This window comes from Protopterus annectens, chromosome 1.part2 (assembly GCF_019279795.1).
Source record: "Protopterus annectens isolate FY-2018-M chromosome 1.part2, PAN1.0, whole genome shotgun sequence".
In the NCBI taxonomy this organism is placed as follows: Eukaryota; Metazoa; Chordata; order Ceratodontiformes; family Protopteridae; genus Protopterus; species Protopterus annectens.
Window position 1 is genome coordinate 711,126,490 of NC_056727.1, and position 15,521 is coordinate 711,142,010.

Below are 15,521 nucleotides of genomic sequence, written 5' to 3' on the forward strand. Positions count from 1 at the left end.
GCAGAACATCTCTGATTTTACCTTGCTTTTTTTTTTTTTTTTACCATGTCCATCCCTTGTGCAACCTTCAATTTTCTAGTAAATCACTGAAGATTTCAGTTGGGCACTAATGCTAAATATTAAGAGTTTCATAGTTTATAGTTCATTTTGCCCATATTTACTTAGAAAAAATAAAAACACAGAAGAAAGATCCAACTTTGCATCATCAAAGTGACAATCATGATGCAAAGACAGGAAGTACTCTTCTCAAGTCTGTGGACAGCAAAAGTTTGTGAGCAGGAAATAACAGTAAAATGAAACAGAATATCAAGTAAATTGGATTGCAGTGCAAGAAGCCATTCTGTCATGCCAGAAGAAAAAAACTGCACATTTGCATTGAAAACATTGTCATGTGATGGGGTGGATTCTGTCTTAGCTACTTGAAAGTGTTTCATGTGTGTGATATACTGATAGACATGCTTTTAAATAAGGTGCTGAAAGATTTAGTCTGCTGTTAGATCGGATAGTCATCCTTGAGACAAGTGATGTCCTTACACTATCTATGTTTGTTAAGACAGTGGAAAGTTCCTTCTTATTTTTTCTTTGAATTAACTGTTTATTGAATATGTCAAAGAATGTTAGATTTTATGCATTATTTAACTGGAAAATTAAGTTAAACTGCGTAGATAAAGATTTAACTTTAGAGTGTATACTCCCCATGTAGAAACCATTGTAGACTGTTTAATATAAAAAAAAAGATACATTGTATGTTAGCCGTAATTTTGTAGTTTTGAGATGTGAGGCCTGCTGTTTTTAAATAAACTGTTTTTGTCTTTCAGACCTCCAAATCCTATTGAATTCTTGGCAGCATATCTTCTAAAAAACAAGACTCAGTTTGAGGACCGAACTTAGTTTGCTATAAAATGAATATTCTGAAATTTAGATTTGAGAATGGATTGAAAATATTCCACTTTGTTGAGGACATTTCTTTACAAAAGTATGCAACCAGGAATATTGGCTTGATAAATGAATGCCTCCTTGACTTTGTATATGTAGCTTTTATCAATAAATAAACATTGTGTACATGTAATGCTTGTGTTGGTTCCAAACTATGATAGTCATATCATGCTTTTCTCCATTATTGGATATCTGACATGAGCTTTACTATACTTACTAAATGTATTCTGTTAAATTATTTGTTATGCAAGAAAACAGACTACACATTAACTGCTTTCTCAACAGAGCAGAAGTGGATGTAACTGTAATTTACACATGAATAAAAAATAAAAATGAGGCCCAGTTCATTGCTTCACTTTCTTTCTGTTAAATGATCACGCACTGTTGCAGTTAGCTGTTAAGTGTTTGAAGGGCTTTATCTTATATTCATGATCCTCTTCTCTAATTGTACACTTTGAAAATCTAGGCAAGTACTTTGAACAAACTACTCTTCATACGTTGCCTTCCAGCTACTTACTTTTGCCTAATAAAATTTGCTAAAAAGAGTAAAATAAAAAAGTACAAAACATTTTCAGTCTTTATTTTAGTCAAAATCACAGGATGAAATAACTTAATGTGGAATCATTCGCACTTAAAATTAAAAGGACAGTCCTTGAAGGTTCTTGGGTTGAAAATTTCTTCACTAACCAGAATTTTGACATTTTCCCAGCTAAGTCATACACTTTTGAGGATGACTGCTTGCTTGGATGTACACCGTGTCTTAATTGACTGCCCACATATGATGTTTTGCCATTCAGAGTCCACCATGTCTTATTTACTGTTCACAAAATTTAGATCACAAGCATTGCTGTCAGCTGTAAAATACTACAGTATTTGTTCTTCTTGCAGTTTAAAAATTGATATTTACTATCTCCTGTAAACTCGTGCATTTGTATGCATAAAAATGATGTCCTTGTGGCCATCAAGTCATCGGCTAAGCCCTGTGTACCACTGTTACCTGTACTGTCTTAGGGGTAGAGCACTATGTTAATTTCCACATTCCCAGAGATTCTTGTCATCTATCTTGTCAGACAAGATAAGCTGATGTCTTTCCATATCACTGTTGCAGTATTCTTTACAATAGGGATCCCCTGCCAAGGGCAGCTTGATGACTGTCCAGTATACTAAAGCCCTTTGGTTGTAAAGGGCACACTGTACAATCACACACATGCTCCTCGTGCATGGCATAGGGTATAAAGGTGACATCCGGACATACCATCCTCAGCTTCTTTGCTGCCAATCCAAATACCATCTTTGATCATCTGTCTGAACGCCCATTCGTCTGCTGGTTCTGCCACTTCAGGTAAGTGCCCCATGGGGGGGTTGATTTTATTGTCTTTTGTGTGCCTTGTAATGTGCTTCTTGGGTTTTATGTCATCCAGAAAGAGGAAATGCTAGTGTGGGAGACAGATTCCCCATAAAGATTGTCACTAGCAATGTTTGATCTGTTTGGTCACTTCTCATGACCATATGTCTTGCGAGATTTGTCAGTCTTTTGTCCCTAAGACATTGAGGACTCAGCTTTCTTCACAAGCAATTTATCTTGCGAACCAACAACTTAAATTGTTGGTTAAGGATACCAGGGAAGGATCTTCCCAGCCCAAGGGCCAGTCTATGAATAAAAAGGTCAAGAAAGTTAGGTCTGATTCTTTGGCTGTACTGCCTCTTCCAGGCTTTCACCAGCCTCGAGAGACGTCCAGTGTAATGTCCAATTTCTTTTTTAGATTCCACTGCCACAATCGCTTTAGAGGCCAGGATGGACCCAGACGTGCACATCCATGGAGGTTTTGTAGACGTCTGCTTTGGATGTACAGGAGGAACTGCGGCTGGTTATTACCAAAGGGCCTAGGGTTCTTCCTCAAATTTTAGTTGGGGATGAGGTCCTGACTACCATTATTGAGTGCCGTCAGGGTCAGAAACTGCAAAATTTTTTAAGGCTGACGTCCCACTCAAAAAGAAGCAGAAAACAAAACCTATTTCGCCTGCTCCCAGAGATCCTCAGAGTGAATAGCATACCTTCACTTAAGGCATGTTTAATGCCTTTATGGCTCCCAAGCCTCCATAGAGTGTTTCTGTTCCTGCTCTCCCCTGGTCTTCTACTCCTCTTAATAGGCCTTGGGAACAGGATTCTTCTGAGGAGGATACTGCTGATTCTGATTGTGTCCTTGACTTATTGCTGTCAGATTCTTTCACCACTTGACTATGGCTCTGAGGAAGAAAAGTCTGTCAGTCCTGACTCTCGTTTTGAAGAGATTTCATTTTGTGGTGCTGTTTCTAGAATGATGGAGTTTTTCTAATGGGACTGTGCTCAAGTGTCTGATGTTTAGAAGAGGTACTACAAGCTTATGCAAATGGAGTCTACTAGGCCCTCTGCTGTACCTCTGTTTTTTGCTGTCTTGCTGGATGCTTTTTCAACAGCTTCTCAAGCTCCTGGTTCTAAAGCCCCTGCTCCCAAAAATCCTGATGGGTTTTATAAAGTGCCTGAGGACTGCAAGTTTCTATACATGTATCCCTCTGCTGATCCCTCTGTGAGGTCAGTGGCTACTGATAAGCCTTCCAGATTGTTACCTTCCACTAAATTGTTGCCATCTGATAAGGATAGCAGACCCATGGAGAGGTTGGGTAAGAAGGTGTATACTTCTGCTACGCCAGCCTTTTAGAGCTGTTAACTGTCAGACACACATGACTAGGTAAGTTTTGGCTCTTCTCTGTCAAGCCTATCAGGCAATTTCTGATCAGCCTAATTCTAAGGAGAAGGCCTTGCTCTTGCTTTGCTTGGGACGTCCTCACAAGTAGCTCGTTATTCCAGTAAATGCAGCTGTGAAGCAGCAGGTGCTTCATCTAGGGCAGCTGCTTTTGGATCTGATTTAAGGAGGTATTCCTGGCTCAGACTTCATCGCTTACCTGATGATATCAAGGTTAAACTGATGGATGTTGCTCTGGATAATAAACATTTGTTTGGTGGTGCTGCAGAGTTCAAGTCCCTGCAAGAAAAGGCAAGACCTTACAGGAGTTGAAGTTTATTTTTGTTTCCCCTGTGCCCAGGTTTCAGAGGAATTATCCTAATATGCCTGCTTTTGTCTGTAGAAAGTCTCACCCTCCCCCAAAGGTAAAAAGGGTGGTGAAAGGGCTCCCCCTGCCAAGGATACCCAAACTCCTCCTGCTCAGAAGCCTCCTTTTCCTGACAAACCAGGTGCTGTCTGACTTTCCAGTTCTTGTCAGTCCCATTCCTCTTTCTCTGCATCTTTCCCTGTTCCTTCCTGTTTGGGTAAAAATCCCCCAAGACTCTCTGGTTCTTTCCATAATTTGCCAGGGTTATTGTATGGTTTGTAACCCCCCCCCCCCTTTTTGGCTTCCCTCACCCTTTCAGGACATGCCACCCATTTTTCCAGAGGTGCTTCAGAGACTGTTCGCTCAAGGAACAATTCAAGAGGTTCCAACTCATCAGAGGGGGAAGGGGTCTTGCTCCAGAATGTTCTTGATCCCCAGGAAAGAAGGCATCTGGAGACCCACTCTGGATCTCTCTCAGCTGAATACTTTTTTTTGAAGGTCCCTTCCTTTTGGATGCTATCCCTTTAGGCCTTGCTTCCACTGCTTCTTCCTCAAGCCTTTCTACTTTCCCTGGATCTCAAGGATGCCTATCTACACATTTCTGTTCCCTTTTCAGGAAGTTGTTACATATCTCTGTTGCTTCCTGGCCTTTTCAGTTCCCTTCTTTGCCCTTTGGCTTCTCTCATGCCCCAGGGGTCTTCGCCAAATGACTCCCTCCTGTGATTGCTTTTTGCAGGCTAAGAGGGATACAGATCTTTCCCTACCTGGATGACCTGCTTATTCAAGCCTCCTCCCAAGAGGCCTTACTTCGACATGTGCACCATTTCTCTCCTGCAAAGCTTGGGGTTTACTTTAATTACCAGAAGTCATTCCTGACTCCTCCTCAGGATCATGTTTTCTGTGTTACAGGATACAAACTGTTCCTATGCTGACATCCCTGCCTCCTCCCAAGGCCTTAATTTTTCATTGCTTTCTTTCACTCCCTTCTTCTTCTAGCTTTGATCACAGTCAGAGAATTTGTTAGTGCTCTAGGTTACATGGCTTCCACCATTCCTATGCTCCTTCTAGCCCAACTCCACATGAGAAAGCTTCAATGGTTTCTAAAATCAGTTTGGTTTCCACATTCTCATCCTTTAAATTTTCTAGTCCTTCTGCTTCCGTCCCTCAAGCTGGAACTTCGGTGGTGGATTCCTCAGTTATCCCTCAACCCACGTCTTCCTTTTCAACCTGTGCTCCTGTCTCAGGAACTTTTCACAGATGCCTTGGACATGGGATGAGAGGCCTCCTTTGGCTCTCTGAAGATACAAGGCCTTTGGTTGCTTCACCAAAAGAAAGACATCATTGTTAAAGAGATGAGAACTCTTCTGGCTCTTCAGGCTTTTCATTCTCACTTTCTTCCGGGGACCCTCAAGATTCTCACAGACAATACCACAGTGATGTGGTATGTAAAAAGTAAGGGGGGACAAGGTCTTGTCTCCTTTACAGGTTAGCCCTTGCAGGTTTGGGACCTGACTTTCCAGTATCGGGTGATCCCTCAGGCATTTTATATTCCCCTTAGATCAGAACATAGTGCAGATTCTCTGAGCAGGTCCATAACACAATCCCACAAGTGGATGCTTCCCAGAGATGTGTTTCTGGACATTGTCCACCAGTGCAGTACTCCTCAAGTGGATGTGTTTGCCTCTTCTCTGAACAGACAATTTCCTCTCTTTTGGGCCAGGGTTCCATGCCCTCTGGCCTGGAAAGTGGATGCCCGCTCTTTTTCTTGGAAGGGGGTGTTTCTTTATGCCTTCCTCTCATTCTAAAAATCCTGTTCAAAATAAAACAGGATGCTTCCAAAATCTTGCTGATGACTCTGTTTTGGCCCAGACAGCATTGGATACCTGTTCTTATGCATCTTGCAAAAGGCAGTCATCACAAGTTACCTCACAGGGTGGACCTGCTCTCACAAGATAAGGGATGTCTCATCCATCTCCACTTGTCCACTCTTCAGCTGACATTGTGGGTGATAGGGTTTTGCTTCCCTACGGGCACTTTTTTTCTGTGGTTGTGTTTTGGGTCCTACAGGAGGCCAGGAAAGCCACTACTAGAAAATATTACTTATCCAAATGGAAGAGGGTTTTTTGTTGATGTCTTTCTCATAACCAGGATCCACTTAATGTGGATGTTCCTTTGGTTCTCTCATATTTGTGTTTATTGCTCAATACTGGGTTAGCATATTCTTCTGTTAAGACCCACCTATCAGCTGTCTTTGCTTGTCTGCCTTTGACTCCCCTCTTTAGCCTCTAGATTTGAGGCCAAACAGTTTCTTAAAAGCATCCTTCACATTAGGCCTCCAAGGAAGCCTGTCCCTCCTTTGAGACCGAAGTTTTGTTTTGGAAAAATTGACTCTGGTTCCTTTTGAGCCTGCTGCTTCAGATTCCTTACAGCACTGTTCTTGGAAGACTGTTGTTCTTTTGACCCTTACTTCTGCTAGACAGGTGTCTGAGCTGCATCCCCTTATGAGTGTTCCCTCTTTAGTATTCCATAAGGGCAGGGTGTCTCTTTCTGTACTATTCCTCCTTTTATGCCCATGTGGTTAATGAGTTGTCTCTTAATCAGTCTATTCATTTGCCCACCGTTTTCCCTTCTCCGCAATCTGCTAGTGAGAAGGTTTTGCACCCCTTAGACTTACGTAGAGAGCTCAGATTTCATTTGAATAAGACTAAAACTTTTTGTAACTCTGAACAGCTTTTTGTTTCTTTTCATCCTAGGTTTTTTAGTTTTGGCTGTTTTCAAGCAAGCCATTTCTTCTTGGATATCTAAAGCCATTTTATTTTTGCTGTTCCTTTCATGGGAAGTGTCTTTCTTCTGTTAAGGCTCATTCCACTAAAGTTGTGGCTTCTTTGTGTGCTTTTTTTCGGCTGAAATGGCCTTCCTCAGGACACAGAAGAAGGCTATTTCAGCCAAAACCAGTCTGGTTGGATTTTTGTGGGGTTAGAGGGTTTTACCCTACCCTTTTGGTGATTCATGGTTGAATAAAATTGAGTTACTTTAACAACATTCAGTGCTGGCCTTGATTTTTGACTTCATCTACTGTTATGATAAGATTTTACACAACTGTACTTTTTCCCACTTTTGAGGTGATTGTGGTGGTAATTGAAAAGCTTTTGGATGGTGAACAGCAGGAAGGGTCATCCTCCCAGCAGCAACTGTACATCAAATCAGCACTGTGAGGCAAATCAGGTAGCTCATTTCTGGACCTCAAGCTACTCAAGGTAAGTCTGATATATGGTAAGCTGTCCAAATCCTTAGAGTGATGAGATCACCTTCAACTGAACCCTCATGTGCTCTCAGATTCAGTCGAGGACCTTGTAATTAGGGGAGGCATGCTGTCTGTTTTTACCCTGGAGATGGTACTCTGAGGTTTTTGTGGTATACTGCTCTTAGATGTTTGTGTCTTTCGGTTTTCCCAGTTAGGGGTCACCACAGCGGAACTCCGGTCTGCTAATGATTGGCAGTTGATTTTTACGTACCGGCTTGCCAGGCCTGATGCACAACCTTCAACGAAGGTACGCCCATTTACGCATGTCTCCACGCAGAAGACGCTCTAGCTGAGAATCGAACCAGACAGCGTTTTACTGTGAGGCGACAACTCTACCGCAGCACCACCACCGCGGGTCCTCGTATACTGCTCTTGGATGATTGCTTAAAATCCACAGCAGCCAGCATGATTCTAAAGATCAGTCGTGAGTCATCTGGTCACAGACTGGTGTACTCTTGACTGGGTCTTGTACTCTTGAGGCCAACCCCAAGCCCACAGAGGCCATCAGCCCCTGGTTGAGGAAGGTCTGTCTAGTGTTACAATGCTAATACTACAGTTTGCATCTTGGGACCAGGGCATCAAGTAAATTGATATCTACTAGTAGTTTGAGGCATTCATGTGGTATCACACCATTTAGGAGGTTCATTCTGAGCCCGATACCCATTCTTTTTCAGTATATTTGTTACACTGGATTCCAGAAGGCGCAGCTGGGTTAACCATCACCCTGCCATGAACCCACAAGCTAGTACCCAACTCCTCGTTACTGTACTTGAACAAAAAAAGGACTTCTGTAAAACTGTTGGATACCAGTTGACTTCCTACAGATAGTATCCTATACCTGCTCAGCCCACCACCATCACCATCTCCTCAAGTGAAGAGCAAAAAAAAAAAATGCTCCTTTACTGACCCACCCACCAATCTGGTGGCCATATACATGCTGCCTCCTTACTGTCCTGGCTCTTCAGTGGGGATCCTGAAATGCAGCAGCCAGTCAGGTCCTGCTCCTCCTCTCACTTATTAAAAAATTTTTTTTTTTCCTTAAAACTGTAGCAAACTGCAGTTGCTACATTTTATACCCCAAACAGAGCACTTACAGCACTCTTGTTTTAGTTAAAAAAAAAAAAAAAAAAAAACTGCCTGCAATGTTGCAACCAGTTGCTGTAGTACTTTTAGACCACACACAAAGTACCACAGTGCTCTGGTCTTACTGTGGGGAAAAAAAGAAAAGAAAGAAACTTTCACTATTAAACAGGAGCAAACTGTTTCCTACAGTTAGACCAAGCACATGCAGTGCTACAACACTCAGGTTTGACCACAAATGCAATACCAGCATTTAAAAGCCAGTATTGTATTAAAGAGCGATTGGGAATCTGGATGCTGGATTGGATGGCAGATCACATCTCGTAACACTTTGTGCTTGGGACAGTTGACCCCTTCGCTCTGACCAAAGCTACTGCTAGTTACATTTACCTTGCATGTGTTCCTTTGCCAGTTCCAAATCCATTGATCCCAGGTGCCGGTCTATCTCATGCTTGGTTTATATGAGCTCACATGTGGGAGCCATGGATAATTTTGTCTCCAAGATCTTATGTGACTTCAACAGAATCTCAAGGCTGCTGTCTCTGCAATGAACATGGATAATGAGACCAACCTGTTTTCATATTTCTCTTTAGATAATTCTTCCTTTAGAGATGCTGTCATGCTGAAAAGTAGTAGTTTGTACTGGCCTCCATATCCTTCCCTGTAGAAACCAAGTGGAATATTTCTGGGAAGAAACATGAGGGGCCCATGGTCATTTTGCTCTTCTGCCAGTCAGTGGTACTTTCAAAACAAAGAGAAGGCTGTAAGAAGCAACTCAGTGGGTGGGGCTGTTACAGCAGGGTTATGTTTGAGCATGGTTACAATTTTATATAATTGGTCAGTCGTCTCAGAGGTGCAGACATGAGATGTCCTTCTGCACAGTCTTTGAGCAGACTCTGACTAACTGGTAGGTCTGCTAGGGAAATATGGAGAAGCAACTGACAGCCAGTTATTCTCCTCCGGGAGGGTTTGCTGCCTGTGCAACCTCTGATGGTTCCTGGAACCTAGCAGACCAACAACAAGTTGGGGGTAGTGATATGACATCCTTTACTTGGTAGATGGATGAACACAAACCAACCATGCTAAATGTCATCATGTATCACTCCTTCAGTAGTGAATGCTGATCATCTGATACTTTGCCTGTTTCTCTTCTTTAGGCCCTCACTCCTTGGCTGTCATGAACCACTTCCTAAGAACTTGAGGGGAGAGCTTCCTGGGATTGCCAGAAAGGAGCTATGTGGGTACTCGAGGTGGGCAGGGGAGCTTGTGGGAATAGGCCAGTGGGCTAATGATATGCTGAGGGACAGAAGGGTAGTTTTCAGCAGTAGTCTTCCTCTTCTGAATACATGCCAGAGCTAGTTTGACAAAGTTAATTTCAGACGTGAGAGGACTGTAACCACTTTGATTGCATATATCTCCTGATATTTGATTTTTGATAAATTAAAAAGACACATCAGCATATTATAACCTGTTTCACTCAAACATGCACAGTCCATACAGATCAGTAACTGTTAATGATGATCAAACATTTTTCTTGACCTCCTTTGACCATCAGCCCTATCACTCTATTCTTTCCCCTTTAGCCGCAAGGGATGAGGGTCGAGCAGTCCAAGGAGAGTGTGTGTCATACTGGAGATCTATGGAGTTTGCAACCTTATCGCCCTGAGCTGGTTCCAGGCTTAATTCTTTTGTGGGTAGAAGTAGATGGTGTGAGAAAGATGCCCCCACTTTTGTGATAGCATTCCTGTATAGGAGCTTATCATCCAGGGGTATTGTGATGGCATTCCTGTATAGGATCCTATCTTCCAGGGTATGCAATTGGATAATACAAGACTATGCCCTACTGTGCAGATCACCTTCTCTGAAGTCCCACCCACCTCACAGCTTTTTGTGTAATGCCATGATTTCTATTATCACCACCTACAATATGGCAGCTGCACTGTTCAATACTCCCCATCCCTCCCACCCTCTGCGAGAACAGGCATAACCCTTTCATTCCTCCCTCACCCCTTGTCCTCTTTTTCCAGTGCTGGAGTTGCTTCTCAAATCTCATTTGCAGGCAGAGCCTCCACCTTCTGCACTACAGGGCTGACACCTGTGATCATATGACATAAGGGGTCAGTCAGTTTCATCCACAGACTGCATTTGTACCCATTGACTATACTATTGAATCTGTACACCTCAGATCTCTGTTCAGTTGTTCGCTGAAACTAGCTTCATCCAAAATGGAATTTGCCTATTTCTCCACTATTATGTGACCTTGGAGTTGGTTTATATATAAGTCCGTAGGTGTGGGGTATGTCCCCCTACATGGGGGTGCAGAGTGGGCAACAATTTTTATTTTGTTTGCTCTCTAGGTATTTTTCAGCAAGACATTTGAGGGTTTGTTTGTTTTTTAATACCTTCGCTAGAACTACCTTTGGCAAGTTGACATGATTCCAATTTGATTGAGAAGCAGTGGCCACAATAATGTATTTATACTCGTCAGCTCCATGCAGTGTTATGCATTGCAACCTTCCCCGTACTTGCATATACCCACCAATTGCAGCCACATTGTCTGTACACCTCTGGTATCTGTGAACAGATGAATGACTTTGTAAGCTTGTTACTGTCAGAAAAATTATACAAGGCAAATGATTGCAACCCCAGTTGTGTGCAGGCGTGCGCACACACGCACACACAGTCCACTAGTCACAATATTGGTTGTGTACATCTCAGATATCTAATTAGAATTAAATTCATAAAGTCAAGTTAAGAAATGACTATAATAAACTTGTCAGATGCATTATACAGTCTGACCCATTACACCCTCCATATGCATATACTCATGCAGGCACAAAAAAGTTGTAGCCAGTGCAACTGTGTACACCTCAGATGTATGCATTCAAAGAATATGCAATGAATGACTAATGACTACAGTAAATTTTGTTGCCCATTAAACCCACCCATGTATGCCCAGTGTATTAGCTATGTAAGAAAAAATGCATGTGTTCTGTGGCAGTGGCACTGATTAATGCAGAAAGCTAGCCAAGGAAATGTGAAGAGAGATCATAACAGCAGGCTAGTAGTACATTGTAGAATTTAAAAAAAAACTTTTTTAATAAGAACACTACACAGTAATTGCCTCCTGTGTACACCTGCATTTTGCTCCCTCTGAGTCAGATCATCATCACCAAGCCATACTTGGCTAGGATTTAGCTAAAATGTAGCACTCTGGACAGTAACCCGCTTTTCACCAAAAAGGCAGCCCATCCCTTGTCTGTGCAGCAGGGCAAAGGGAAAGTAGCAATGGTCACAATCTCTCCTCTCTCTTCCCCCCTTTGGCCCAGGAAGCTTTTTTACACTTTCCTGCTATGCCTCATAGCAGAATCCATGCAGGAAAGACCAAAGTCATTCTCGTCTCCCCTTGGAAGTTTGTATGATCTCAGGCCATGAGAGGTCCTAACAGAGCAGGGAACCCTGTCTTAGCCATGGATGTCCACTGCAGCTAAGTAGACAGCTAGATTACACCTCAAGGTTTGTCCCCCAATGCAGATTCCCTTATTCACTGTCTACTAGCTAATGGGATGTGGTTTTACAAGTGACTGTGATTGCAAGTAAAAAAAAAAATTCATTGCAGAGTAATGCTCTGACCAAATTATGATCTGTTTGGTTAGTTCACATGCAATTCTGATCTTCCTCAGCCCACATGTACAATCTGTTTTGCAGTTATTCCGCAGTCAGTGTGCATAGATCAGCTGCTTTTGTGCATTGTAGTGTTATGGGTAGCAGAATTATAGCCCAGCACTGGTTGATCAAAGGAGTGTTGCATCTCACTCCCCTGTTAATATCCCTTTTTAGGTGTCATAGTAGGCAGGCTTGCATGTACTCCACTTGAACCTACTTAGCTCAGTGGCATTTCATTTTCTTAAAAATACTTTGTTCTTGATGACCTTAAGTCTGCAGGTTGCAACTCAGATTTTCAGGCCCATGTATTTAAGAAATGGTATCTTTTTTCACAACATGGGTCTCTCTTGGGACAATGAGATTGATTTGCAGGAAGATGACTTTGGAGGTTTCCCTGAACTAGGCAGCAGTTCTCCCAGGCAGTAGAAAGATGAAGAGACATGCACAGTTTAGACATGAAGTATCATCCCTTGTGCTATGTGAGGATGGTGCAAGAGTTGAGGACGAGGTCAGTTGCTCATCTCCTTTATTTCAGAGAAGGAAGAATCTGTATGCCAAGCATCCATGTTCTAAGTGGATTACCAGTTATATTGCTTTTCCATCATTTGGTGCGGAGTTCATTCTGCCATAGAGTGCCTCAGTACTTATATCATTGGTTTGCTGTTCCCACCTTGACCAGACTTTGTCTCAACTGTGTTTCAGGATGTCACTGCTTTTTGCACTACCACTGACTTCAAGGGCTTTGTTTTTGGGCCAGCTCCATGATGCTTCTCATTCTTAGTGATCCTTATGCTTATGACAGCCCCCAAATGTGACCCATGCCTGAAGGTGAGGGGCAGTACCCTTTCCATGGGAGACCTTGGGGTGCAAGCCATCAAGCTCCACTGAGTGACATGAAGGCAGGTAAGGGTCTCTCTCTAAAGTTTTTCACTTAACTCATTACAGCTGAGTGCACCTCCAAGCATTAATGTAGTTTACCTCGTAGTGACACCTCTAGTTGTCAAATTTTGCTCGTTCATATTTGCATTAATAATTCCAGAACCATGCTATATACAAGGTATTAGAAGATTTCATCTTGAAGCATACATGATGGCAAACACAATCATATTGATATTTGACCTCTGTCCAATGCAGCTAAAGAGATATTGAATCTTACTTTTATACTGTTTGTATTGTGATAATTTCATATTCTTTAAATATCGCAACAGAACTGCATAGCCTCATATGAAAGCTCACAGCTAGTTGAAGAAAATTCTACTGGGAGAATGTGTCTTGCTTAAGTGGTTACTGAGATATAAGCTGTTTATACAACATTACAAAATTAATATTCACTGCCTTTATTTTGGTTTATAAAATCCAGTTTAAAAGCATCTGAATGAATGCCACTAATGTAAAAATGAATTTATCCTAAATAGTTTGCCATTTACAGTTTTCTAGTAACAAGTACAGTTCCAGAGATATGAATATTTGATCTGTCAGTTTTCATGTAATCCTTGACTGTGGGCTCAGTTCCAAGGCTCGGAACCGACTCAGCTGTTTACTTCAGCTCGAGCCTTCCAAACTCCTGAGCTAGGCTCTACCCATAATGCTCCTCTCTAAAATATCTCAGATCTTGTTTTCGTGTGTCAGACACATCCAACTTCTGTCAAGCTTTGGTAGTTTTTTCAGTAAGCTTTTTCTCCTGATTTCTGTATTTTTTTCTATCTTTTATTTTCCTAAGTGCTCCTAACCTTTCTACCTGATCCCCTCTCTTTCTTCTGTGTGAATGATCTATTTCCCCTTCCCTCTACTTTTGGGTAGTTTTCTCTTAACATACCATTGCTGGCACTGTCCTATTTTACCTGGTTAGGTATTTCTTGCTACCATAGTTAGTACCCTTCTTCCATAAAAAAAATATAAAAAAAAAAAAATCCTTCTTTCCAAGTATGTGTATGTTTGTGATTGACCTATATCAGCGCTAGGCCTAACATTTTGGCTATGGCGGATAAATCTTCAAAGGGCACCTCTGGCTTTAAGAGGTGCCAAAAGTGCAAGAGGAAGATGCCCAATTCAGACAGGCATGTCTGTTGTGTATATTGTTTAGGTGCTGTACACCTGCAAGAGGATTGTGCCATGTCATGGTTTCTGTACCGGGACTTTATCTGAGTGGAGAAGCAAGCTTATTTTGAAAGGTTTACCGAAAGGAGATTTCGAAGAGACCATATCTGGTCTGAAGACAGAAGCCCGTTCATCTTCCCCATCTTCTAAGCTGAAGAAATGCTCTAATTTGGTACTCAGCAGTTCCTCTGAACTACCTGCAAAATTGTCCAAACAGCCTACTGTGTCGACAGTTTCCTTGGCACCAATAGAGAGGAATAATTCAGCACCAACAATGGCTACTAAACAGACACCTACAGCTATGGTACCAGAGGTTTTGTCTGTACCGAAGCAAACTACATTGAAGACATTACCAAGGCCCAGATAGTCGTCCGTTGATCCTTTTGTGGACTGACCACCTAGTCCTTTTTCAGAGCCAAGACTGCCTAGGTCTCCTTTGGTGTCATCCGTTCGATCCACTAAGTGTCTCTCTGAATCAGTCATCATGAGGCTGGTGAACCAGCTCTTGACGGCGAGGGCACTACCTCCATCTTAGGTTCCCAGCCAACACAATACCAGGATCTGTCCTCCTTTGATACTGTCTCATCCTCCTCCAACTCCAGTTGAGTCTTTGGAGCCCCCTGGCACTGACTGTCTTGGTTCTGGTAAGAGTCTCTTCTCCAGAACCGAAAATTGCCTTGAGCTCCCCCGGTTTATCGGAACATGAGGATGTTATGTGGACCTATCTCGCCTACATTCCTTACTCACGGGTTCGGAGCCGAGAATCTGCTCTGACTCGGCCAAATTTCTTTAGCACAAAGTCTCTAATTGGCTGGGCTAACCCGGTATCCCAAGATGCACCTCCCCCTAGCCCCAGATCTCGTTTGCCGCTCATAGAGTTAGGACGTGGTCTCGCTTGGCTGTGGCTAAGTACCCTTTCAAATACTTTTTCTAAGTATTTTAGCAGTCTGTTATCTTACAAAAGCTATTTTAATAGCTAGTTTTCTCCTTGTCTAAGTTTCATTGTGAGTGTTAGTGAGATTGTTTGTTTGTGGTATCCCTTTGTTTGGCGGGCTAGGCCCGTTTAAGTTAGAGGACCTAGTCCGCTCTCATGTTGTTTTTCTGGTGTTAAAACTGTAGTTGGATTTGTTCTTGTCTTTCCCTGCTACTCCAAGAAACGTTTGATTTAGAGTTCCTTGGCCGTTAGTGGTGTTTGTTTTCCCGCCTTCCTCTTGTGTCGTTGTCGGTTGACATTGTGCTGTTATTTTTTACCATGTCTAAAGAGCAGAAGGAGCATAAACCCTCCGGGTTTAAAAAGTGTGCTAAATGTGGCTACAAAATGTCTATTACGGATGGCCATGCCATCTGT

The 15,521-nt window shown here is 42.4% G+C and overlaps 1 protein-coding gene across 2 annotated transcripts in view; it reads left to right on the top strand.

Moving 5' to 3' along the window:
* The window catches only part of DPY30 (dpy-30 histone methyltransferase complex regulatory subunit), a 489,699-nt gene extending 488,427 nt beyond the window's left edge, over positions 1-1,272 (top strand). For both annotated transcript variants that reach the window (XM_044058614.1, XM_044058605.1), the window contains exon 5: positions 819-1,272. In XM_044058614.1, coding sequence (XP_043914549.1) covers positions 819-891 — 73 coding nt within the window. In that variant the 3' untranslated portion in view covers positions 892-1,272. The remainder of the gene's footprint in view (positions 1-818) is intronic.
* Positions 1,273-15,521: the final 14,249 nt, after the last annotated feature.